Source organism: Syngnathus acus, chromosome 9 (assembly GCF_901709675.1).
Source record: "Syngnathus acus chromosome 9, fSynAcu1.2, whole genome shotgun sequence".
Lineage (NCBI taxonomy): Eukaryota > Metazoa > Chordata > Actinopteri > Syngnathiformes > Syngnathidae > Syngnathus > Syngnathus acus.
In genome coordinates, this window is record NC_051094.1 from 16,770,443 (window position 1) to 16,798,390 (window position 27,948).

Below are 27,948 nucleotides of genomic sequence, written 5' to 3' on the forward strand. Positions count from 1 at the left end.
TTTGCTTTTACATTGATTCCTATGGGAAACGTTGCTTCTACTTACAAACGTTTCTACTTACAAACCCGATCGCAGGACCAATTAAGTTCATAAGTAGAGGTACTGTATGAGGCGATGAATTTGATAATCTATTTGTTTATAACTAATTTAGTAATTTTGACACCGCTAAATCTGACAGTCAATCCTCCTCTGCTGTAGGTAGCGCTGTATTGTAGCAATTTGACATCAGAAAGAAAGGTTTTTGTTCATAATTTTTTGTCATTGTGTTGAATAAAATTTTATAGATCAAAAGTGTTAGAGTGCTCAAACTCGTACTGGCATCAGTCTGAGGGGGCAAAAGTGATATATGAATATAGTATGTATTCAAGTTAGGAAATACATTTTTTTAAGTGGATGCAGTCCTTAATATTACCGTATGGGCCCGAATATAAGACGGTGTTTCTTGCATTGAAATAAGACTGAAAAAGTGGGGGTCGTCTTACATTTGGGGTCTAGACATTATACCCATTCACAACGCTAGATGGCGCCAGATATCTTTAAAGCAAATGCTGAACTTAACTCCCCAGGCCAAAGCGAACCCCTGTCACGAAGAAGAAAGCCAGCGGAGCCAGATGATGGGAGTGAGGACAGTGACACTGAGCACAGCGAGGCAGAGGATGTTTGTGAGAAGTAATATTCTGACATGACAGATCTCAGCTACTCTCAAGTTTAAACCAGTTTGCATTATTTTATTGCAATGTTTTTCCTGATTCATATTTGTTTCAAGACTGCAGTTAGTTAGACTTCAGTTTGATGGTTAATGCAGTTATTGCAATTTTGTTGTTTTAACACAGTAGATTGGTTTATTTACATTTCAAACCAGAAGCCATTCATTTACAAATGTGATTGCACTTTAGTTTACATATTTAAATGTTCAGATATTAAGATGTGATAGACAGTTTTTGCATGATTTGAATGAGGCAAAATAACATGCTTTTCCTCTCAAATAAATTGTTATAATTTGTTTCAGATGTACTGTAATTATTTTCTGTATAAAAATTAAATTTTGTGTTCAAAAAGTCTTTTTTCAAATTTGAGTCTTGAAAAAGAGGGGCTCGTTTTATAATCAGGGTCGTCTTATATTCGGGCCAATACGGTAAATCTTTCAACTTTAAAGTTATAACAATACTTTGGGCAACAACTACCAGTCCATATCATTTGTTCATCGTCAGGTATCCCAAACATGTATAGCCAAGTGGGACATATAATATTATGTATTATATATCATAAAATTGCAGTTCCTACTGATCTAATTTTGACAAATCAGGCTTACTCAAATGCCTTGAATTACCAGGCAAAATGCAACTGTAGTTTCAAAGTCACTTGAGATCTGCAACTGATGACAATTTCACTAAATGTGGTGACCTACTAAAGTTCATTAATTATCCTATTTGATTCTTATTCAGCAAATGCAATAATAATTCATTACGATCCTTTGACTTGTGCTGGCACATTGTACAATGTATTGTTTTAGAAAAATAATTTTAGTTCCCTATTAATTTAATGAAGTATATATTTTCTTGTTTTTCATTTCAATTTAATGCTGTATTAATATTGCTGTTTTCTGTCTTTTCTATCCACGTAGAGCCCTGAAGGGTGTGATGAGAGTGGGAGTCCTGGCAAAAGGGTTACTTCTTCGGGGTGACAAGAATGTCAACTTAGTCCTGCTCTGCTCGGAGAAGCCCACCAAAAGTCTCCTTACACAAATTGTGGAACTCCTCCCTAAACAGCTAACAGTACTGTCTTTCCATTTCTCATTTGATTTATTTGTGAAATGAAATCTTTAATTACCGTATTTTCCAGACTATAAGTCGCTCTGGAATACAAGTCGTACCAGCCATAAAATGCATAATAAAGAAGAAAAAGACATATATAAGTCGCACTGGAGTATAAGTCGCATTTTGGAGGGAAATTTATTTGATAGAATCCAACACCAAGAACAGACATGTCCACTTGAAAGGCAATTTAAAATAAAAATAGAATAGCGGCAACAACAAGCTGAATAATTGTACGGTATGCTAACGTTACATAACACAAACAACAAACTGAGAATGTGCCTGATGTAACATATTAAGAGTTATTCAGATAACTATAGCATAAATAACATGCTAACAAGTTTACCAAACCATCCGTGTCACTCCAAATCACTGAATCCAATGAAATCTTTATCCTCTGTTTCACTTTTAGACAACTCCGCTAACTCATGAAGTAGAAGATGCTGTGCTTCCTCTTCTATGTGGCTTACGTCAGTTGCAGTTCCAATTATTCCACAGCCCTAGAGCGCCCTCTTGCGGTTTAGTGTGAAAATAACATGTGAAATGATATAGCAATGTGTTAATGATTTCACACATAAGTCGCTCCTGGGTATAAGTCGCACCCCCGGGCCAAACTATGAAAATACGGTAGTGCTTGCAGCTCGATATTGTCAACCAAAAGAATTTTTTTTTTTTTTTTCGTCCAAATTTCCAAACTACTTTTTTTTGTGCGACATTTATATAAACTTGTATCTATTTTATTAAACCTTTTTTGACCATACAATACTACGTATTGATATAAAGACTAACGATTCAACAAAACGATATATCGCCTTTCTGAAGTGATAGTTTGATACTCAATAAAGGCAATATCGTACAATATTTTGATATAGTAACAGAAAGGTAACTCTAAATATTTTTTTCATTGGATTTTATTTTGAAACCAATTCAGCTTTACCAGTTCCAAAATGTAAAACAAAAATCACAACACGCAAGTTTTATTAATATTGTAGTATAAGCTAAGTGCAACAGAAATAGCTAGTTCTATTTTTAAACACGCGCTTTCTTATTATCTGAATATGCCTGTTCTTTTATGCATTGAAAAAGCAATATAAATAATCCCTTTTGATAAAGTGCTTCATAAAGGTGAACAATGTTCATTATTATTTTTTGTGGAACACAAAAATAGATACAGGTCATAAACAATATTTTCACATTCAATTAACCTACTGCTGTGTTGGTCTTTGGAAACAAGTAACTAACAATAAACAATTTTGCCAAAGGCTTACCACCTCCACACTCACAGGTAGCCAATTTACATTTTAGTTGTTTTTCACAAGTACGTAGGCAGATGACCATAAAATAAAAGGGTATTAGGAATTTTGAGTCTGAAATTATTTCATTTATTATATTGATTGATAACTCAAAAATGACACATCGATGTGTGGCCAGCATCAATGTAAACAAGTACAGCTCTCAAGATGTAGCTTGATTGTGGGGCTGGCACATTGATTTTGCGTTTAAATAGCTGGATTGCCACACACCTACAATCTATTGTACTATTAAGTTCCGCAGTTAGCTTTAGCCTCTACTCGATGTGTTAGCTGTTCATTAATGTATAACCATTGACACCACAGCGGCTGTCAATGAGGTAAATTCAGCCTTCTTTATTATAAATATCTATATCATTGCATTATGCACACGGTACAAAAAACTCTTATGGTGGCGATTGAGTATGAATGATTACTTCGGCTCCTTTGCTATCCATATACTTGTTTTCATTCTTCTCTGTGCTTTTTTTTTATCTTTCTAGATAGTAGCACCAGAAAAATATGATGTTAAAGGGTCGCTCCAAGAAGCAGCCATCATTCTTACATCCTGTACAGAGCCAAAGATGCAAGTGACCATCACTTTGACTTCACCTGTAATCAGAGAGGAAAATGGCCGGGATGGAGGTTGGAAAAACCATAGCTGTTTATGTTATACCTCTTTATATTGCCTCTGCTATTTCCCGATGGAATCATTTCCAGTGTCTTGATTTGTCACAGAGTTTTGTGCTGCTGGCACCCCCAAAAATATTTTGGGCCTTAAAGAAGCATCCTGGCAATATGTTCCCCTCATGTCAGAAAGATCTGGCTTCAAAAGTAAAAAAAAAAGAACTTCTTTCTTTCAGGCTTTGTTTATGTAAATGTTTGTAAAACCATAAAAGATTAAAATTATTTTATTTAGGTGGGAGCCTTATAAAGAACTTAGAATTGCGTGAGAGATCACTTGGAATGTAAAGCAAAAGAGGCTGCCAGCAGTATTGCTCTTTTGTCTTTCCGCTCTTTTAACTCTTCTCAGAGACTATCCCTTTCAAGCGAAGCATGATCAGTGTTTGCATTGTGATAAGTCTAGTTATATACCCTAGTGAAATTTTGTTTCCTGTGTTCTCAGGGATTCTGGTTGTGTTTTAAGAAGTTTATTATTATTATTGTTATTAATATATTATATATATAATATTAATATTCATCAGTAGAACAAACCTTACATTGTTGTTTTTACACTAAACATATTAATTTTGTTGTACAGTGATCCCTCGTTTTTCTGCAGGAGATGCGTTCCAGAACCACCCGCAAAAAAACGAAAATCCACGAAGTAGAAATGATGTATTATTTAGAAATTTAAACACCATTGTACAGTGGTACCGCTAATTATGAACGCCTAGATTTACGAACTTTTTGAGATACGAACCGGAGCCTTGCGATTTTTTTTTTTTGCATCTACCTCCGAACCAACTTTTTACTTCCAAACCGACGCCGCAGCCAAATCCCTCCCTTGCTACACTGTTCAGTGCATGTATTGTTCCTTTACAGTAAACAAAAGAATAAACACGTGGTATTATCACGTGTCCCGACTCCTTCTGCACCGGTTAGCGCTGCTTCTCTCGCGAGTGGCCGGCTGCTGCCGCCTGCATTTGAACCCCGCAATGATGCACATTGATCAGAAGCATGTCCCGCGTGATCAGAGCTCATTGCCGCTGTCCTGACTGCTGGACAGCAATGCTTTTTTTCCTCCACATGCACGGCAGCCGCGCACCCCTCGCTTGTCCTCAGTGATGCACATTGCTCAGAGGCACGCCCTGCACTATCAGGGCTCATTGCCGCTGTCCCAACTACTGGACGGCAGTGCTTTTTTCCTACGTGCGAAGCAGCCAGCCACGCACCCAGCGCTTGTCTTCAGTGAAGCACATTGGTCAAATGCACGCTATAAGCGCTCATTGCCATTGTCCCGAATCCTTCTGCACGGCGGTTCACTTTTCCTTTGTGCGCGGCTGTGTCACGTCTCCACTCTCACCCTGCTGGTTGGCTGAAGCGCCCTCCGCACTAGACCTCGGGGTGTGCGTCGCCAATACGGAACTGCGCGTGCTAATCGACGTTGATCGCCACCACCTGTCCCGTGTTACCCACTGATTAGGGCGTGTATAAAGACGCCGTTTGTCGCCGGTCAGTCGTCGCCTGTCAGTCGTCGCCATTTTGTCTGCTTTGGCACACGCACGCCTGCCACCTGATTACCGTTTGCCTGATCCGCTGTGTAACAAGATGCCACAACGACGCACGACGCGAGCTCGCTGACTGGCTCGTCAGTCGCCTTGTGCACCTGCTTTGCTGACATTCCAGCCTCCCTTTTCCTTTTTTCGCATTCCCTAAATAAACAGTCCGTGTTGCACATGGTTGTCCTGTCCGAAAGGTAACGCGCGAAGTGGCGAGGGATCACTGTATATGTTGTGTCAACATTTGGATCATGGCAGATCAGAATCCCCACCCCCACACACCAAATGAGACAAGGATGTTATTTCTTTTTTTCCACAGGAAACAAATTGTATTTTTGTGTTCAGGTGAACAGTTCACCATATCTCTTGATCCAAAGTGCTCCCCTGAGTATATTCACAGCTTTTGAATTCAAAATGTGGCTCAATACATGTAAGGTTACCGACAGCAATGCCAGATTCACACAATGTCTTCTGACCACAGCCATGAGCTATAATCTTTGTAATCAGATAAATTACTTGTTTTCTTAGGGGAGTATTATTGAGGCTAAAGTAACAAGGGTTTGGTAGACTTGGTTGGTTGGACCTGAGTACAGCCTTGGACATAAATTGTCTGTTGAGGTCTTATTCAAGCCCACTGATGCCAGGTATGCATGCAGTGATATCTTAACCTCTTGATTGCTGGAATTGCTTTGTCTCCCTCAGCACTCATCGCAATTTTGTTTTGTTGTTTATCATCGTACAGTCTTCACATATTCAACGAAATGACCCGTTTTATTGCTTTGACCAAAATAAACAGAAATTGTCTATTGGTTTCTCCCATCAGATTTACTAGAGCCCAAGAACTTCGGAAGGATTTTTGACCAAGGTTTTCCCACACCCCAAAAATGTTGCCACACCTACCATTGCCATGCTGCTTTTTATCAGGTCGCTGTCATGGTTCTTGACCTTTAACTTCACTTTGCAACTCCTTTTAATGGTCATCAAGAGCCATCATCTTCCCAATGTGTCATTGGAGGTCAACTACTTCTCAACATATCTTAGCAAAAGTGACTTTTCAACAAATCTATTACCTGATAAAATGGTGATGGCTGCACGTAGTGTCAGCCTAAACTAGTGTGGACTAATAGCCTAGATCGTGGTGGTTTCAAAATAAAGCAATCCACAATATTGAATCAAAGACAAAATCTGTGTGTGTAGCCATCCAGTAAGTCAGAATGTTCCTGTTAAAGTTGTTCATTGTATTAAGTTTGAAGAAACTTGTAAAAGGAAAAACAAATGTGGGTTGCTTTGTAAAGAATCATTGGTATGTGTGGCAATGTGTTTGTTCTTTGCCAGCCTTGCTTACCTGGTCAAACACCCATTCCTCATCAACATTTTGACACTTCAAATCCATTTTTAGATGTAACTTCGGGTTTGGTGAAAGACCCAGCGGACGTCTTGGACAGGCAAAAATGCCTTGACGCTCTGGCTGCTCTGCGCCACGCTAAGTGGTTCCAGGTTCGGAACATCATTTTATTTTATTATTGTAGCCTTATGAGATGCATTATTTGTTTAATTTATTTTGTTTGTACACATTTGAATCTTCCGTTACTGATGAAAATATCCATTAAGCATTTAAAAACAAATCCCTCTAAAGAATTTGATTTGTGAGCATTTGATGCACTAAATATGAAAACTGGCATCCTAGTTTTGCCATTTCAAGTGTAGTTGCAAAAGATTCCATAAGGCTGCACGATACCTTGCACCAAGTTGTGCAAAAGTGTTTGTATCTTTTACTCTACTACATTTATATCTTTTACTCTACTACATGTACGAAATGGGGATTGATAGACAAAGGAAAATCTGATTAGTTTCCTGTGTTACCACTTCCTGTGCTAAATCACAGGTAAATTATTGCAGACATCCTGAGCTCCTTCAGTCTCCATTCTCTCTCAAATGAACTCTTGTATTTTGAAATACATGTTTGTGGGTTTCCTTGATAAACCTTGGGTCAGGGTTTAGAAGATGGCAAGGAAGTCCTCATTTCTTGTGCATCTTGCGAACTTTGAACTCTCTTACTAACTGTGAGGTACAGGGCTACTGGCAATGGCAGCTGATTGCAAACTTTGATGGCTCATTAATGCCTTAAACCATACTCAAGCTTCCATTATGAACAGTAGTCGTTGGACCTCTACGAATGGTTTGACTATCCACAACTCACCCTTGATTTAGCACATAAATGTAACTTTATTATATCACAAGGCTAGAGCAAATGGACTGCAGTCATGCGTGATCATCATTCGGATACTCCGAGACCTCTGTGATCGAGCTCCAACCTGGTCGTCCTTCCCAGGATGGGTGAGTGTGCCTATTGGGATATGAAAACTTCTGTGTCAAAATGGTAACAATCATAAAATCCCCGTTAGTTGCGCATCAATAATTGGAACAAACTGGGTACTGTTTGGTCTGTAACAATACTCAAGTTAAAATTTAATACATATGTGAATATCTGATATTTTTTGGGGGTGAGGTGAAAAAATCCTAATATCAGCCGTGACCCAGCGAGGATAATCCGTACAAAAAATGGATGATGAATAGATGGATATGTATTCTATACTTCTTTTTTTATCATATTTAATTTTATTACCGTGGGGACAAGCGGTATAGAAAATGGATGGATGGATTGATGGATGGATTTTGGTTACATAGAAACATGTTATGTTGTTGAGCAATGAAAAATCTAATATGATTATTCAAAAGTCTACAAAAATTACAAATGAAGCAAAAGCTAAACTTGTTTTCCTGTGCAGTAATTAACCCACTGTGTTTATTTCTTAACTGAAGGACATCTCGTAGTGCCGCTTTTCACCGTTAGATGACAGTGTCAGTCCATTCGCTAAATGGCTACAGTGGAGTCTGACAGGACCGTCTCCTCTGAGGAGGCGCAGTGGGTCAAACATAGCTCCGGCTGTTAGAGCAGCTAGACAAGCAATCGGGAAACTGGATTTTTTTTTAAAGCAAATGCATCATGGCAAAAATTGCAAATCTTGTATGAATGAGGTGGTTGTATGTTTATCCTAATTGTTCTGTAGTTTACGTTTTTGCGACCCCAAGCATTAATAATTCGGTGCTCGTTTTTCATGACCAACTTGTTACCCAATTTGAATTACCACTGATATGTGCACAGCATGAATATGCACACGCAGAATTGAATATTTAAATCAAAATGACAAATACACACAACACACACCTCAATAAAAAAAGCGTGGAAAATCGTGCATATTTGTGGAATTAAAAAAAACATAAAAAATAACCGATATTTTTTGGATTGGAAAACTATTTGTGTAACGAAAAAACGTGAAAATCACAAATGTATTTCTGTACCTGAATAACACTTGAAAATCCCAAATATATATGTGGACCAGAAAAACAATGGAAATCTCAGATATATTTGTGTGAATAATGTTGCTACAAATCTCTCCCCATAGTTCGGATGCATGGTTCACCACTCTCAATCTGCAGACTGATTATCTTTTTGGTGCCATTTTTTGGCCCTCTCCATTGTCTTGTCCTTTTCATTTTTCTGTAGTTGTCCGAAGTTCTGTTCTCTGATTCAATATCGTGACCACCGTTGTCTTATTATCAGTTAAGCTGAATTTTTTATTTTTCTGTAGTTGTCCGAAGTTCTGTTCTCTCATTCGATATCGTGACCACCGTGAGCCACAAGGTGACTGCAATACTACAATGCCCATGATGCACTGCATTTCTGTTTCTGGTGGCCCTTTTAAACCATAGAGTGATTCTGTCACATACAATTGTTTTATTACGATAAATTCATTTATAAGTAGATTATAAGTGGACCCCCCTGCTAACTGCTACTCTCAGTTAAGGGCATGTCGCTTGTTTACGATAATCAACGCCATGAGCCTTATTTTTGTTCTTGGCACAAGTCTAGCACAAAGCGCAGTCTACCTGTGCGCCTGGGTTCTGATTTCTTTCTTGTGGTATTTTGCTAGATCTTGTGCTGGTAAACTTGCCATTGTGGGATGGAAGTTGACTTTTCCCAGCCAATTTGCACAATGTCCATCAATTGCATCAAAATCAGGGCGGTCGAAACGCAAATAAAGCCAGCCATGCCAGACATTGCGGAAACGAAAAAATCCCCCTACTTGGGGGTCATACCCGTGGCCCCGACTTGGAAGCGCAGAGCATTAACCAGGCCGCCGAGCGCACTAACCAGGCCGCCGGCTTGCCTTGTTGCCTTCTGGCTGCAATCGAAGGTCCAACCGAGGCTGGAATTCCTGAAACATTTCAATATTCTCGACCTTTCTCAGACTATTGCCCCCCTCTTTATCATCAAGATGCCCTTCAACATGCACATCAATCTGGTATTGATCAACGTGCTGCTAATAAATTTACATTGTCCTGGGGAATAGCTGTGTGAACACACAAGTCCTTATATATTTTTTAAATGATGGTGATTTTAATTTGTTCCACACCAGTTATAGTATTTGACCAAAGTGTGTCACCCACCACACACACACACCCTCAGAGCGCTGCTTTGTCTGTCTGCGCCTGGGTAAAACAAATACAGTATTTTCTGCGCTATAAAGTGCTCTGGATTATAAGGCACACCTTCATTGAATTTATTTTAGGAATTATTTCATATATAGGGTACACCAGATTAAAGGGCGCATAGAATAGAAGCTACTGCATCAAACTGGGGTTGACTAGGGTTGCGTTCTGCATCCACTAAATGGAGCCGTGCTAAAGGGAATGTCAACCCAGTCAATGGGGTAAAGTCCAACTCCCATTCCGTATGAAAGTGATACGGTTTGGCTTCTTACTTGGTCCAGCAACCCCACTCATTTTTGATGGTCATAAACTTTCTTTAGTTTAAAAGAAAAAAGAGAGTGCGTGCGTTGATGCGTAATGTGTTGATTAGCTTGTTAGCTTTGGTGCCAGGCTTGTGTATGCGCAGCCAAATTTGCTGCGGTGAGGGGGGGGGGGGGGGGGGCGGTTCACTGTGATTGCCTCCCAACAGGCTTACCTGTATGTCAAGCAAGCAATGGGATGAAAGTGATACGGTTTGGCTTTTTGGTCCAGCAACCCCACTCATTTTTGATGGTCATAAACTATATTTAGTTTAAAAGAAAAAAGTGAGTGCGTGCATTGATGCGTAATGCATTGATTAGCTTGTTAGCTTTGGTGCCGGTCTTGTGTATGCGCAGCTAAATTTGCTGCGGTGGGGGGGGGGGGGTGTCACTGTGATTGCCTCCAGATAGGCTTACCTGTATGTCAATCAAGAGATGGGCTGGATTCTAGCCTATAGAAAAAACTGTTTTTATTTTTTTTTTAAACGTCATGCAATCGACCAGTAGTAGCTTACTTCGGTGACGCCCCTGACCATGGTTGCCGTAATGCCGAAAGCGATGCGACCTTGTAATTTACGAGTCGTACTAAAACGTACTGAAACATTTTGGCAGAGCGCTGTTTACAACCAGTATGGATCAACAAATTCATCAATTGATCCATCTATAAGGCGCTCTGCATTATAAGGAGCACTGTGGTTTTTTGAGTACATTTAAAGTTTTTATGTGTGCCTTATAGTGCGGAAAATACGGTAAGTCAAATTAGACTTGCTTTTCCCCAGTGTAAAATTTTGTCTACTTTCTTTTCATCAAATTTAGAGATGCGCTGGTGCGTGAAGCAGAAATGTCCAGTGAGGCGTGGCGCGAATACCAAATTCACAAACACGCTTTTTCACACATTAAACACATTTCCAATCCAAATCTCTAACCATTCTTTCACTTTAGGCCATGGAGCTGCTTGTGGAAAAGGCCATCAGTAGTGCCGCTGCACCGCTTAGCCCAGGCGATGCACTAAGGCGTGTCTTCGAATGCATTTCATCTGGGATTTTACTCTCTGGTAATATTTAATTTTTTTTAATGACATGATTCCTGTTGTTGATTCTCTTATAAATTATTTGATCCCACTAGCAGGCATTTCCAAAGTCCTGCCCTCGTAATTTTCCTTTTAATTTGACTTTGCCATATAAGGCTGGATTTTTCTTGCAGTAACTGGCTGTGGAAACAAATTCTTTCCGCTTCTACCACAATGACACTTTTTTTCTTAAGGAGTTGCCAACCAACTCAAATTATTTTATTTTGCACCGAAGGAGGATAGACCTATACAGGCTATTTACTTGAATCTGTTTTGGTTATCTCAGCTACATTTGACATATTTTGGATGGGTAAATGATTCACAAAATTAGCTGGAAAATAAATCAAGTCCAAATAATAAGTCAATTTTATTTAATTATTTTCCGTTTCCAATTTTGCTGACCACCTGCAATACCGCCGCGGACCACCGGTTAACAATCCCTTCTCTACACTAACCCGGGGGAGATCATGCATAGCAAAACCAAAGTGAGTCACGGTTACACATGATTCTCTTATTGCATTGTGGTCCTATACACAATATTAAGGCTTTATAAAGCCTCCCTCAGACTTGTATGCTACACAAACCTTTCCCATTCCCTTAATTACCATTCCCATACTGTTCTGTGCGTGCATTGTACCTTTACAGTAAATATAAGATCAAACACACAATATTGTCACGTGTCCCGACTCCTCCCGTTGGTTTCTTTCTCTCGCGCACAGTCGGCTTTCCCCACCTCCCGAGCTTGTCCTCAAGTCTGCAGATTGCTCACAGGCATGCCTCGTGCTATCAGCGTGTATTTAAACACGGTTCTCTTGTCACTTATAGTAAACCTGCAAAATAGTGAAGTGTGAAGTGGTGAGGGATCACTGTACCTCTGGTAAATTACACAATAAATGAAAGATTTTCAAATTTAAAAAAATTAGTCGAATAAAATAAAAATTACATATGAAACAATATAACATCCTAAAGTATATTAACGCCCACCGTCATTGGTTGTTTTCTATCAAGGAGTTGATTGTGCAACAGTAATGGTTTCTACAATTTCGGTTATTGTGGCATAAAAACAATTTTGTCCGTTATTCCTTTGGTTTGGACTAAAGAACCCTGGTGAGGGTTTGCAAATGCCGCTGAAAGTTGCTTTTGCAGAAATTGTATCCTTTAAGTTATCTTCAAATGAACAAGCAGTTAACTTTGTCTTGTATCTTACTACATTCACACTAAGATTGTTAGTTTACTATTTGTTTTAACAGGTGGGCCTGGACTGATGGATCCATGTGAAAAGAGTGCTGTCGATACCCTGGAAGCCATTGGAGAGCAGGAAAGAGAGGACATAACCTTAAGTGCCCAGGTTACAAGCTCTTGTTTTTTCTTCTGTATATTTTTGACATTGCAAAATGGCATGCATATAAAACAGTTGATATTAGGGCTGAAAGGTTAGACGTATTCAAACCAACATCCCACAAATTCAATACCCAGTAAAGGTAGGATGTTGTGTAAGATTTGATATAAAACAGAGTACAGTGATTTGAGAATTATTTTCAACGCACCACAAAGACAATTCAAGCTTTCTGGGAAACCGGGCTCATTGCCAAAGAGCAACATGACAACAAGGAGACTGACGAAAGGGAACTTGGCATGTTTAATGGCGAACTTGCCCGACTGTTAAATTGGATACAGAAGACGAGGACTTTGCGTATGAATATCAATGAACAATAATGTGAGTACAGTAGAGGACATGGTTAAACACTAGAAAAAAGTACAACTGAACATTTTTCTGTTGTTGTTTTTTTGTTTGCCAACTTGCCCGACTGTTAAATCGGATACAGAAGACGAGGACTTTGCGTATGAATATCAATGAACAATAATGTGAGTACAGTAGAGGACATGGTTAAACACTAGAAAAAAGTACAACTGAACGTTTTTCTGTTGTTGTTTTTTTGTTTGCCATAAGTCATGGCATGCATGCGCCCTACAATGCAGTGCGTCCTATATGTGGATTAAGTATAGAAAAGTCCCCGGAATTGAGTCTACGCCTTTTACCCTGCAGCACTTAATGGTGCGGAAAATACTGTAGTTTTTTTGATAGGGCTCCACTGTGATACTAATAAATTTATCTGATTGACATCAGTGATCTGGTAGAGACAAAGAGAGAAACAAACAAACTCAAATGTTAATTCACCCTTAAAAGAATAATTCAACTGACGTACTCAATGGGTGTATGCGTCTTGTGGCTTTGTCTCTACAGGTTGCGCTGAGGCTGTTGGCATTCCGTCATGTTCATAAGGTTTTGGGCATGGACCCTCTGCCGCAGACGAACACTCGTTTCGTTGTCAACAGCAGTCGCAAGCGTCGCCATGAGAACAGTGACGGGGGAGACAGCTTTGAGGGTGAAGGCAAAAAGGATAAGAAGGATTATGATATTTTGTAAGCTTCACAGTCGCAACATGTTAGAGAAAAAGTTGTACTTACCTGTCTAAAATGGGGTTCACCATCTACTGTGTGTACTGGCTTAGCTACAATACAAAGCTTTTTTTTCCCTTTTGTTTTTTTTTATGCTATAAATGCACCGGTGTAATTCCAACCTCACTTGTAATAGAGAAAGAAAACTGTCTTGGTGTATTGGTTTTAGTTGTAGATTTCCTAATGTTTGGGTTCCATCTGTACAAGTTAGAGCAGTTTTTTTAACCTGAAAAAGTTAAATTATTAAGTTTTGTGATATTGTCAAATGTTGGTGACATTGGCTTTCTTAACAATGCGCTGTTACTTTCCTTTGCTTGCTTTGATGTGGTGGAGAGAAATGTTTTATTCTATTGTGCATCAGGAGGCAAGGGGGTTATTCATTCATTTGTACGGTTCTGTTCCAAGATGAATTTTTTTTTTTTTTTTTGGGTGACTGAGACACATTAATCTGGCCAATTCACTCTTCTAAAGGGTCTTGAAGTATGGAATTGCTGCTTGTATAATCTTAAATAGATGGAGAGACTTTGATTTGTGGAAAGCATGACTATATTCTGAATGCATATATTGGAATTGGAAATGTATTTTTCCTCAAGGAAGTTAGTCTTGTCACCCTTTTGTCTTGGCTAAGTGCTATATTCAATGCTGGAAGTAAAACAAATCCTGTTTGGAAAGGGAAGGATGGTCATATACCTCTCTCTGTTTGACGTGTTCTGAACGCTTGTGTTCTGACATGCTTCCTTCTGTGCAATTCCAGGAGCACAATAAATTTACAGATTTAAGAGCTATGTGCTTTCTGATGTGCTTTCTGATGTACGTACGTGTGCGTGTGTGTTGGTGTTTGGATAGATAGATAGATAGATAGATAGATAGATAGATAGATAGATAGATAGATAGATAGATAGATAGATAGATAGATAGATAGATAGATAGATAGATAGATAGATAGATAGATAGATAGATAGATAGATAGATAGATAGATAATGTGCAAGAATGATGCAATAAGCACAGCAATCCCTCACTGAGGTGTTGTCACCTTGGCCACCCCACTGAAAAATGCCTGGCAAAATTCCTTGTTCTACCTATTGCTGTGTTTAACATTGGCTCCTTAATATGGTAACACAGTCGTAACACGGTATGCAGTCTTGACTGAAAGAAATCAGTCTGCGGCATTGAACACGGTTGTGACGTGGTATGCAGTCCTGACTGAAAGAAATCTGTCTGCAGCATTGAACTTTCTTGTGACGTCTGAGGTGCCTTTTGTTATACTTCACAATCATCAGTGTGAATAGCCCGGATGTGGAAAGAAATGAGTCGTACCTGCGCACATGCTTTACCAAAGAGCAATTCCATTACTGCGTTTGCTCACAAAGCGATGTGCTGTCATTGGCTGCATACCTCCCACTCTGCCACTCACATGTGACACAAACGCCTCCTTTGACCAGTCTCCCCAACGCCTGGATTGCTGCCTTCCCCTCTGGATTCTCAGAAAACTCGATGCTGAAAACTACCTGACCCAGTGAGAGGCGAAGTTATCTCATTCAAGGATTCTTTAAGGTAGGTCTGAGAAGGTAGAGGACTATCATCATCATCATTGTGTGTTAAATCTTGGCGTATCCACTTTTTTTTTTTGTCACATCAGCATGGCTATTTTGTCATCACATAAGAGAAAGCCACATCATCATCACCTGCTTCACACAATAGCTATCTAAGTATATCTGAGGAAACAGTACTTCTATTCTCGTTTCCTTGAAAGAGGCATGATAAAAAGTTCAGGAATGACATTTCACTACTGCCTCCCTCCATCATTAGGTATGCTGTATGTGTCGGGTGGATGAAGGCCAGGCATGACCCCTCAATGAAACATAGATGAGGTTTTAAATGTCATCCCACAGAAAAAAAGCTACAAACCGGTTAAAGAATGACTGTCATCACTGTCCATCCAAATTGATTGATTGATTGTACTGTTGAACAAATAAACACATTTACACAATATAAAGCTAAAAATTTAGGAGAAAAAAAATAGCTATGTATCATAGTTCAGAGAAGTTTACGTGTTCAAAGGGAGTGGAAAGCTCTAATCCCACCCTCTTGTTTTCTCTGTATTAATGGATCATGTCATAACTTGAACAGAACGTTGCGTAGAAAAATGCATTTTTCATGACAGTAAAGTAACTTATCAAACATTTAATGCCATTCCATCTAATGCAGGGGTCTCAAACTCCAGTCCTCGGGGGCCGCATTCCTACATGTTTTCCAAGTTTCCCTCATTAAACACACCTGATTCAATTATCAGGCTCCTGCAGAACGTGAGGATGAACTGATCGTTTGAATCAGGTGTGTTTAACGAGGGAAACTTGGAAACATGTAGGAATGCGGCCCCCGAGGACTGGAGTTTCAGACCCCTGATCTAATGTATTTCAATGACCATGACTACAAGGTTATCATTAGGTATCAATTATAGTATAACTTGATTTATATTTGTATCTTGATTAATTTATACCCGAGCGGTGTTCTATTATTGGAATTCTGTGCTCGACACGGATTGTCAATAATGAACACCATGTTCAAGCATAAGGGTGTCCATGTGTGCACTTGGCACCAGGACACCCTAGGCCGCAGTTCGATGATCGACTTTGTAGTCGTGTCATCGGATTTGCGGCCGCATGTTTTGGACACTCGGGTGAAGAGAGGGGCGGAGCTGTCAACTGATCACCACCTGGTGGTGGGTTGGCTCCGATGGTGGGGGAAGATGCCGGTCCGACCTGGCAGGCCCAGACGTACTGTGAGGGTCTGCTGGGAACGTCTGGCAGAATCCCCTGTCAGGAAGAGCTTAAACTCCCACCTCCAGGCAGAGCTTTTCCCACGTCCCGGAGGAGGCGGGGCACATTAAGTCCGAGTGGACCATGTTCCGCGCCTCCATTGTTGAGGCAGCCGACCGGAGCTGTGGCCGTCAGGTCGTTGGTGCCTGTCGTGGCGGCAATCCCCGAACCCGCTGGTGGACACCGGCGGTAAGGGATGCCGTCAAGCTGAAGAAGGAGTCCTATCGGGCCGTTTTGGCCTGCGGGACTCCGGAGGCATCTGACAGGTATCAGATGGCCAAGCGGAACACAGCTTCGGCAGTTGCTGAGGCGAAAACCCGGGCGTAGGAGGAGTTTGGCGAGGCCATGGAGAATGACTTCCGGACGGCTTCGAGGAAATTCTGGTCCACCATCCGGCGTCTCAGGAGGGGGAAGCAGTGCACCGTCAACACTGTTTACAGTGGAGATGGCGTGCTGCTGACCTCGACTCGGGACGTCGTGAGTCGGTGGGGAGAATACTTCGAAGACCTCCTCAATTCCACCTACACGCCTTCCATTGTGGAAGCAGGGCCTGGAGACTCTGAGGCGGACTTTCCAATCTCTGAGGTCGAAGTCACTGAGGTAGTTAAAAAACTCCTCAGTGGCAAGGCCCCGGGGGTGGCTGAGATCCGCCCGGGGTTCTTAAAGGCTCTGGATGTTGTGGGGCTGTCATGGCTGACACTCCTCTACAACATTGCGTGGACATCGGGGACAGTGCCTCTGGATTGGCAGACTGGGGTGGTGTTTCCCCTCTTTAAGAAGGGGGACCAAAGAGTGTGTTCCAATTACAGGGGAATCACACTCCTCAGCCTCCCTGGTAAGGTCTATTCAGGGGTGCTGGAGAGGAGGGTCCGTCGGGAGGTCGAACCTCGGATTCAGGAGGAGCAGTGTGGCTTTCGTCCTGGCCGTGGAACAGTGGACCACCTCTACAGGATCCTCGAGGGGCCATGGGAGTTCGCTCAACCAGTCCACATGTGTTTTGTGGACTTGGAGAAGGCGTTCGACCGTGTCCCTCAGAAAGTTCTGTGGAGAGTGCACCTTGAGTACGGGGTGCCGAGCCAACTGATAAGGGCGGTTCGGTCCCTGTATCACCGATGCCAGAGTTTGGTCCGCATTTCCGGCAGTAAATCGGATTCGTTCCCAGTGAGGGTTGGACTCCGCCAAGGCTGCCCTTTGTCACCGATTCTGTTCATAATTTTTATGGACAGAATTTCTAGGCGCAGCCGAGGCGTTGAGGGTGTCCGGTTTCGGGACATCAGCATCGCGTCTCTGCTTTTTGCAGACGACGTGGTGCTGTTGGCTTCTTCAAGCCATGATCTCCAGCTCTCACTGGAGCGGTTCGCAGCAGAGTGTGAAGCGGTCGGGATGAGGGTCAGCACCTCCAAATCCGAGTCCATGGTCCTCGGTTGGAAAAGGGTAGAATGCCCTCTACGGATCGGGGATGAGATCCTGCCCCCAGTGGAGGAGTTCAAGTATCTTGGGGTCTTGTTCACGAGTGAGGGCAGGATGGAGCGCGAGATCGTCAGGCGGATCGGTGCAGCGTCGGCAGTAATGCGGATTCTGTACCGGTCCGTCGTGATAAAGAGAGAGCTGAGCCAAAAGGCAAAGCTCTCAATTTACCGGTCGATCTACGCTCCTACCCTCATATATGGTCACGAGCAATGGGTCGTGACCGAAAGAATGAGATCCCGGATACAAGCGGCCTAAATGAGTTTCCTCCGCAGGGTGTCTGGGCTCTCCCTTAGAGATAAGGTGAGAAGCTCGGTCATCCGGGAGAGACTCGGAGTAGAGCCGCTGCTTCTCCACTTTGAGAGGAGCCAGATGAGGTGGCTCGGGCATCTCATCAGGATGCATCCTGGACGCCTCCCTGGGGAGGTGTTCCGGGCATGTCCCACCGGTAGGAGACCTTGTGGACGACCCAGGACGCGCTGGAGAGACTGTCTCTCGGCTGGCCTGGGAACGCCAGGATGAGCTGGATGAAATGGCTGGGGAGAGGGGAGTCTGGGAGTCCCTCCTAAAGCTGCTGCCCCCCCCCGACCCGACCCTGGATAACCGGAAGAAGATGGATGGATGGATGGATGGGTCATATGGTTCATTACTCTACTGTATCTCACGTAACTTGATTCCTATGACCATATTGTGTGGATGAGAGTGTGAACAGTTGTCTGTCTTTATGGATTTGTGATAGACTGGTGACCAGTTCAGGGCGTGGTGAGATTTTAGTCCTGTCGAACTTTGTACAGGATGGTTAACACACAACACTGTTACATAAATAGTGTACTGTATGTCACTATGGGGGAAAGCTGCAATAATTTGCAAACAAAAGTGTACTTAATGTTGGATATTTAAGGTACTTCTTGATAAAAGTGACCATGACTGGTTTGTGTTGGCTATGATTAGTGTAAATGAATGTGTGTCACACACACATGCATTTGGAATTAACTTCATTGGTGACCTGCTTGAAACATAGATGAGAGGAACAAGGTCACACAAACGCACAATCGGCTACAGAAGCGAAGATTGGAAGCCCAGGTAATGGAGACAAGCGCACCACTCAAGCATACATACTGTGGTAGTAATGGGCTGTCAGTAGATTTTCCTTGCTGAACAATGAAGTAGACCATGAGTTTGTCATTTGACATTTTGAAATTGTTGTGTAGGTAGAACAATAGATGCAGGTAATTAAGTTGCCAGCATTACCGTATTTTTCGGACTATAAGGCGCACCGGACTATAAGGCGCACCTTCAATGAATGGCCCATTTTAAAACTTTGTCCTTGTATAAGGCGCACCGGACTATAAGGCACACCATTAATGCATCATGTCAGATTTTTAATCCAACTCAAATCATTCTCCATTTTATCGTTTTTATTTCAACTTCTGACGCAACAAATTACTTTATAATCAGAAAATAATGATCCATAGTCTTTTAGATTCATGATTCATAGTCTTCAGCGAGCCACTTATGATTGATTTCATGACACAATGCTTCGGGCCAGTTTAAATTTAGGAATTTGGTCCATATATAAGGCGCACCAGACTATAAGGCGCACTGTCGGCTTTTGAGAAAATTTTAGGTTTTTAGATGCGCCTTATAGTCCGGAAAATACGGTAAATACATGGAACATTCACAATCATTGAAGAAGGCACAGAATCACAACAAATGCATTTGATGTACAGTGATCCCTCGTTTATTGCGGGAGATGCATTCTAGAACCACCCGCGAAAAATGAAAATCCGCAAAGTTGAAATGGTATATGTATTATTGAGAAATTTAAACACCATTGTATTGAAATTTCCAACACCTAGTGTTTCTTGTTGCCCGCTAGAGCATGGGTGTATAGCAAGTCATTTAGAAGAGGTTTTCCTTGCCAAGCAATGCAAAGTGTCCACCTTTACCACATTACGCTAACCTGGGAGACATCATGCATAGCTAAACCAAAGTGTTTCACAGTTGCACATGAATCCCCTGTTGCATTGTGGTCCAGTACACAATATTAAAGCTTTTTAAACCCTCCCCCATACTTGTATGCTACACAAACTTTTCCCATTCCCTTAATAACCATTCCCACACTGTTCTGTGCATGTATTGCACCTTTACAGTAAATAAAAGAACAAAAACGTAATAGTGTCACGTGTCTCGACTCAGTCTGCACCAGTTGGTACTTCTTCCCTCGCTCGTGGCCGGCGGCCGCCTCCTGCGCTTGCAATCAGTCACGTCCGCAGTGACGCACATTGCTCAGAGGGTAATCGACATTGATCGCCACCACCTGTCCCGTGTTACCCACTGATTAGGGCGTGTATATAGACGCCGATCGCTGGTCAGTCGTCACTATTTAGTCTGCTTTGACACACGCACGCCTGCCACCTGATTCCCGTTTGCCTGATCCGCTGTGTAACGAGATGCCACCAAAACGCACGACACGAGCTCGCTGACTAGCTCGTCAGTTGCCTCATGCACCCGCTCTGCTGGCGTTCTCGCCTCCATTTTCCCATTTTTGCATCCCTTAAATCAGGGGTGGGCAATCCCGGTCCTGGAGGGCCGGTGTCCTGCATGTCACCCTGTTGCAACACACCTGAATCAAATGGTCAGCATGTATTTAAACGCTGTTCTCCCGTCACTTATGAACCCGCAAAGTAGCGCATTCGCAAAAGGTGAAGCGCGAAGTGGCAAGTGATCACTGTAATTATTTGATAATGTTTTTAACAAGGTGGCACCGCGGAACACTGTTTAGCACATCCGCCTCGTATTGCAGATGGTGGATTTGATTCTACCTCCGGCCATCCTGTGTGGAGTTTGCATGTTCTCCCCGTGCCTGCTTGGGTTTCCTCCGGATGGTCCTCCCACATTCAAAAAACATGCATGGTACGGTTATTGGGCACTCTAAATTGGCCGCAGGTTGTGAGCGTGAATGGTTGTCGGTCTCTGTGTGCCCTGCAATTGGCTGGAAATCGGCTCAGGGTCTCCACGACCTACTGCTCGAAGTCAGCTGACAGGCTCTATTGCTCTATTCTATCTACCCTTGTAAGAAAAAGTGCTTCAGAGGAAGGATGGGTGTTTTTAGCAGGGTGGGAGTTGTAGTTTGCCATTTCCCCCATTTTACCATTCTACCTACATTTTTTTTATCTGTGGAGGGGGGACACAATCACCCACTTGGGTGTGCGGTATACCAAGAAAACAAAACTCAATGTTGTCCTTTCTTTTATCAACTGTAGCGAAACTTGCCAATCAGTGCAAAACTATTCCGAAAATGTCTTTTTCTATACAGTTTTCTTAATGATTCGGATAATTTTGTTCAGAGAAGTTGCCGGAAATATGCACAATGCGCCAACATTATGTGCTTCACAAACTAGTTGAGCCTGTCTAAACTTTGTGTTGAGGTAAGGGTTTGTGTCGAGGAGTTAGAACATGTAAAGTGCAGGGAAAGAGGAGAAGCAAGGCAAAAGTGCAAGATGTTTGTTTATAAACTGTTGGGGAGCCTGAGGACTGTATAGGGGGTTGGCTCGCATGTTTATGCTCTTTTCGCCCCCGGGTGTCGGTCAGAACACAGGAGGGAAGACGTGGTTCGGTTTTGATTGCTTTATTGGATCATACGGGCATACAGGCACATTGGCAAAGGCACACGTTTTGTCGTAAGGATGTGAGAGCAGGTGTGTGTAGTGTTCATGGGTGAGTCTTTGGGTGTGTGAATGTGATTCTTGTGTGTGTGATTATGGTATGAAGCGTGTGAAAGGTGTGTGGGATGTGTGTTGTGTGTGTGGGGGGGGGGGGGGTATGTGTGTGTGTGTGTGTGTGGGGGGGGGTGATCCTGCAACAGACAAATGCAGCAAGTCAACGCTCAACTTCTGACGTCACACAACACTAATAGACGGCACACATCGCATAACTAACTGCGCGTAACGGTTCCGCCATACTGAATAAACAATAAGATAATAAGATATATGATACAGTGGAGCCTCGGTTTTCGAACGTCCCGGTTCCCGAACAAATCGGTATTCGAACAAAAAATTCGAGATTTTTTTGCTTCGGATGTCAGACGAAATTCGGTTGTCGAACCTCGCGAGAGGACCTGCGAGGACCCACATGCCAACTGACTCCATTCGTTATTACATTCTCGTTACTCTGAGGATTGCATCAACTCTAACCATGCCTCCAAAGGAAGCAAGTGGGAGCAGTAAAGCCATCCTAAAACACAAAGACGCTCCTAAAGCAATGCGACAGTGAGCGCCCGGCGTGCTGCAGTTGCGCGATCTGTTAAGCTCCCTGTGCACTGAGGTCCACTTAAATTTTGGAAAGTCCATTAGGACTTTCAAAATATTTTCTAAATTTTAGCGACCGCTCTGTCACAATTATGCAACCAGCACGGTGCAGTTGCGCGGTCGGTGACGCGCTACAGTTGCGCGTTCGGCGGTGCGCTGCAGTTGCGCGATCGGACAAAAATGCGCAAATGAAAAAGTGCTTAAAAAAGGCGGGTGTTTGTTTTTTTTGGCTTGGAACGGATCATTTTTTTCCCATTATTTGTAATGGGAAAACATGATTCGGAATTCGAACGATTCACTTCTCAAACAGCCTTCTGGAACGGATTGTGGTCGAAAACCGAGGCTCCACTGTACTCTAAACAACACACCAAACATAAGTAATCGAGACAACAAAATACATTTGCTGGCGACCGTTAGCCGCCGTGGAGCTGCCTAACGGCTACTCGTATGATGCGAGGAAAATTTAAAGGAGCGCGCCGAAGCTACCAACCAAACGGCGCAGACTCGAAACAATCTGCGATCAGACAAACAGCACAACAGTTAACAGGAGTAACACTTAAATGTATATACTCACTTTTTGGCAAATACGCACACGATCACAGCAACACGCTCAGTCGATACGAGCCACTTAAAGTCCCGTCCGTAACTTATCACTGCGCGCGGACTGCAACAATCGCGATAAGCTGATGTAACTCACGCGAGACTTAAGGCGTGGTGACGTAACTTTCTAACTCAACATTCAACACAAAATATACATCGATTTCCAACATCAACATAGGAACCTTTCTAACATAAACAAAAAATGAAATCCCCCCCCCCCCAACGAGATACTTGAATCTAAACTACAAAATTATCAAAATCAAATCAAAAGTACAAAATTAACATAAGTCCAAAACACAATACAAAGATACAAAGTAACAAACCAAAATTGCGAACGGACTCACCACAGCTAGGAACTAAACTAGATAGAAAGAGAAGCAAGCAACAAATACAAAGACTGATGAAAGTAGGAAACTAAATGCAAGCAAACTGACCAGAAAACGGGCAACACCGGAACAAGACTCAAGTGGCTAAGGAAGCTGATTGGTAGACAAAAAGGACCAGGTTGATGAGTAAAGGTGGAAACAAAAAAAATCAAACGAACAAGACGTACCACAGGAGCACGGAACACAGAAACATTTACAACCTAAAGAAAAACACAAATAATTACACCATGCTTCTTTTGATTGTAGCCAAGTTCTTCTACTCCATTTTGTCTTGAATTCTTGGATACACGATTTACAAGATGAAATTCCACACAACTGACAAAATGATTAATTAATTGACTGAATGTTATGCCTTCAATGGCACAATACTTGACGTACACGTGGTGTTGATATGCACACACGTACACATTCCTATTTAGTTTTAAAACTTTGCACCTGCCCTAAAACGTGAGACATTAACATCGGTTCAGCAGCACTGATCATCAGGACAACAATTTTTCCTGGTTTCCCTAAAGTTTGCTTCATTGATAACTCAGAGCTTGGGTGTGCTTGGCTTGGTTCTCCTGTTACCAAATCATGACCCAACAGATGTTTGCTAGCCTAAAAAAGCATGTTTTTATAAAGGAAGAAACATACCGTATTTTCCGCACTGTTAGGCGCACTTGAAAACTTAAGATTTACTCAAAAAACCACAGTGCGCCTTATAATGCAGAGCGCCTTATATATGGATCAATTGATGAATTTGTTGATCCATACTGGTTGTACACAGCGCTCTGCCAAAATGTTTCAGTACGTTTTAGTACGACTAGAAAATTACAAGGTCGCATCGCTTCCCAGCATTATGGCAACCGTGGCTAGTGGATGCATACCGCAATCCCCAGTCAACCTCAGTTTGTTGCAGTATAGCTTCTATTTTATGCGCCTTTTAATCCGGTGTGCCCTATATATGAAATCATTTCTAAAATAAAAAATTCAATGAGGGTGCGCCCAGTGCGCCTTATGGTGCAAAAAATACGGTACTTGGACTTGTAGTCCAGACAGTTTTACTTTTCTGTCAATTTTGTGTGTTTACATTAGTACCCAATCATTTTCTTAATATTTCAGTGTGTGGTAAATGCAACATTTTAGTAACTGGAAGTGAGCAGTGGGAGATAAAACTCATAGTGTCAATGCAAATTACCTGCTGCCAAGAATACATAAATTACGACAACCTTACAGCTCTTTTTTTTTCTAGGCTGTGCTGTGCGTACATATGGGTGATCTGTTACTCAGGATGCTGACTGTAAATCCTGGGCAGCAGAACAATGGATAAGTCAACAAAGGTACGAACCGATGGCAATTCTCTGCTGAAGGCTGTTTATCAGAGCCGTCTACGTCTGACTCGGCTGCTTCTGGAGAGAGGGGCCTACATTAACGAGAGCAACGAAAATGGCGAGACACCACTAATGGTGGCTTGCAAGACACGTCATTCAGATACCCAAAGTGTACCCAGGCACAAAATGGTCCAGTAAGTCCTATCTTTCCCTGAAAGTCGACATACATGCTGTTTTATGGTCAATGTTTTTAGGAGTTGCCTTTGAATCCAACAGGTATCTCCTGGAAAATGGTGCCGATCCCAACATTCAAGACAAGAGTGGGAAAACTGCCTTGATGCATGGGTGCCTTGGGCAGGATGGAACTGAAGTTTTGTCCCTCCTGCTGAGCAGTGGTGCCGATCCAACTCTGGAGGACCACTCTGGATTCTCAGCACTGGTTTACGCCGTTAATTTAGGTAACAGGGCCATCCTCAAAATCCTTCTGGATGCTTGTAAAGCTAAGGGAAAGGAGGTCATCATCATCACCACCAACAAGCTTCCATCTGGCCAGACAACAAAGCAGTACCTAAATGTCTCTCCACCCCCTGACCTCGAGGAGCATTCATATTTTTCACCAACCTCCTCATCTCCATTTGACATCCAACGACGAGTTCCTCCACACAGTTCCTCAGCAAGTGCTTCTCCTCAGCCTGGGAGTCCCCTTCTTGGCCTCAGAAATACCAAGTGTCCTGATTTATGGGTTAGCGTCAGCACCTCTCAAGCAGATTCTCCAATTCAACATCCTAGTCCATTAAGTGCTCCTAATGTTGACAAGCAGCTCAATCCTCTGAGATTACACTCGCAGCAATGGGTCAAAAACCCACCCCAACTTCTTCAGAAGGGGCAGACCTCGTTGCTGGCAGAAAAGCAACCGGAGGAGGTCTTGTGTTTCAGGGGCCTTAACTTCCATAGTCAGCCAGCAGCTGTTTCACGCCACCATAGCATGGACATGAAAGAGGGACTACTGAAAGCACTGGACAACATATCAGGGAATGACAACAAAGGGCGATGTTGGAGAGGCTTTACTCGAAAGATGTCATATGACAGTGCTGCAAGCACAAAGCATTCCACTTCGCACCCTAACTTGCATCAAGAAAACAATCTGCCATTTCCCAGTGAATCCAGTCCTGCCGATGGAGCTACATCAGATAGTCTTCAACAGTTAAATATTTCCAGTCTTCAAAACGTTATTCATCGACGTAACATTGGTGTTGACCATTACAGTTCAGATTCTCAGTTACTGCAGTTTGGCAGCAAAGACAAAAGCTCAAACTGCCTGACTAAGGGACCGGACAGGTCCAAGCTGACAAACGGTAGGTCCTCCACTCTGTTAGGCTCCAGAGAGTCTCTGGATAGCTCTGTCCAGAGACAAGGTGCCTTTGGACTCGAACGAAGAGGCTCAGGGGCCCTCCTCCAAGATCACATCTCCTCCACTCGGCCAGGATATCTCCCCCCTCTGAACCTGCATGCTCCCATTCCAGATATTGGCGTCAACTGTAACACTCTGCGCCCAATGACTGCAACTAGCAAAACACTCAATATTGCTTTAAAAGGATCAAAGCCCATTTTGCCCTGTGCGCCTATTTATCCACAGGTCATGAAAACAAGTAAAATGCTTTGGAGGCGCCACTCCATGCAGAGTGAGCAGATTAAGCAGCTGTCCAACTTTGAAGAAAAGTTAGACCACTAGTCATTTTTGGGACCGGTTTGTCCAGTGGCTCTGATTCATTTCCCCATTTGTCTTTTTTACCAATACACAACTAACCAAAATGCAATAGTGATACATCTAATTGTAATTGTATCGTAGTCTGCATAGGCAAAAGGCCATCTCAAATTCATCTTGTATTCAAAGCTATTTATTGTTTCAATAATCACTGTAATTGGACACACAAGACATCTGTGACCTGTCAGCCATATGCTACATTTATTTTAATTATATAAAAATGGATAGGTTCTAACTTAAGATGCTATCTTGTGTATTTTCCAGAAATAAATGCATGGAAATAATCTCCAGACTTGAACCCTCAAGAGTTGTGCTTTTGTTACATGCCAAAAGGGAAAACTGAAAGGAAAAAAAGTGAAAGCGGCATCAGGGATAGGCTGGGAAAGAATTCTTAAAGAAAAATACAATGATGTCAATGTGTCACACGTTTAATGCAATTCAGCATTTATTGCAAGCACAGTATCAGCAATTAAATATTACTAAGTCGACTTTAAGTTTGTTTAAATGTTTTTGCTCACCTAAAAACTCCAACAAAATAACCATTGTTAAATTGATCTCTGTCTGAAATCATTGTGTAGGTGCAAAGTGTGATACTGCTCTTGTATTGGATAGTGTCATATAGCGCACAGAATACAAGACTAACAAATATGAAAATTAAAATAGGAACATCAGATATTGCCCAAACTTTCCAATATTGCTCCCTTTCCCCATCAAGACCTCAAATTGGGATATCTGGAGGGACACTTTAAGGACAAATAATAAAAACTTTGTCATTGTTCTATAAATGTTCTTCACATGCGACAGTGTGAACTTTGATGCATGGCTAGATGTATTTGCACAAATACATTGTGCCACACTTATATTCCTCACAAAGTTAATTTCAGAATAGATGATGAAACTGTGTGTTTTGAGTTCAGTAAAATGTTCAAACTCAAGAGTGCTCTAAGCGTCCTCCAAACACACCTATACAGGACTGTCTCAGAAAATTAGAATATTGTGATAAAGTTCTTTATTTTCTGTAATGCAATTAAAAAAACAAAAATGCCATACATTCTGGATTCATTACAAATCAACTGAAATATTGCAAGCCTTTTATTATTTTAATATTGCTGATTATGGCTTACAGCTTAAGAAAACTCAAAAATCATATCTCAAAAAATTAGAATATTTCCTCAGACCAAGTAAAAAAAAAGATTTATAACAGCAAAACAAAATCAAACATTTGAAAATGTCCATTAATGCACTCAGTACTTGGTTGGGAATCCTTTTGCACGGATTACTGCATCAATGCGGCGTGGCATGGAGGCAATCAGCCTGTGGCATTGCTGAGGTGTTATGGATGCCCAGGATGCTTCAGTAGCGGCCTTTAGCTCATTTGCATTGTTGGGTCTGGTGTCTTTCAGCTTCTTCTTCACAATACCCCACAAATTCTCTATGGGGTTCAGGTCAGGGGAATTGGCAGGCCAATGGAGGACAGTAATGCCATGGTCAGTACACCATTTACTGGTGGTTTTGGCACTGTGGGCAGGTGCCAGATCATGCTGGAAAATGAAATCATCTCCATAGAGCTTTACAGCAGA

General features: G+C 42.1%; 2 protein-coding genes across 5 annotated transcripts in view; both read left to right on the forward strand.

Annotated features, from left to right (window-relative positions):
* Positions 1-14,492, forward strand: part of zfr (zinc finger RNA binding protein) — a 76,752-nt gene extending 62,260 nt beyond the window's left edge. Inside the window, exons 14-20 of one of the 3 annotated variants that reach the window (XM_037259447.1) lie at positions 1,625-1,775; positions 3,607-3,748; positions 6,725-6,822; positions 7,567-7,662; positions 11,121-11,232; positions 12,498-12,595; positions 13,493-14,492. In XM_037259447.1, coding sequence (XP_037115342.1) covers positions 1,625-1,775; positions 3,607-3,748; positions 6,725-6,822; positions 7,567-7,662; positions 11,121-11,232; positions 12,498-12,595; positions 13,493-13,675 — 880 coding nt within the window. In that variant the 3' untranslated portion in view covers positions 13,676-14,492. Of the gene's footprint in view, positions 1-1,624; positions 1,776-3,606; positions 3,749-6,724; positions 6,823-7,566; positions 7,695-7,729; positions 8,261-11,120; positions 11,233-12,497; positions 12,596-13,492 lie in introns of those variants that run through there. The other 2 variants (XM_037259448.1, XR_005098833.1) reach the window with 2 other exon arrangements.
* Positions 14,493-14,869: 377 nt separating this feature from the next.
* Positions 14,870-26,383, forward strand: ankrd34bb (ankyrin repeat domain 34Bb). Of its 2 annotated transcripts, XM_037259489.1 has the most exons (3): positions 14,870-15,262; positions 24,563-24,797; positions 24,880-26,383. In XM_037259489.1, the coding sequence occupies exons 2-3, from the start codon at positions 24,595-24,597 to the stop codon at positions 26,333-26,335; spliced, it is 1,659 nt and encodes a 552-aa protein (XP_037115384.1). In that variant the 5' UTR covers positions 14,870-15,262; positions 24,563-24,594; the 3' UTR covers positions 26,336-26,383. The 2 variants fall into 2 exon arrangements, with proteins under 2 accessions (XP_037115384.1, XP_037115383.1); XM_037259488.1 differs by lacking the exon at positions 14,870-15,262 and having other exon boundaries at positions 24,365-24,797.
* Positions 26,384-27,948: the final 1,565 nt, after the last annotated feature.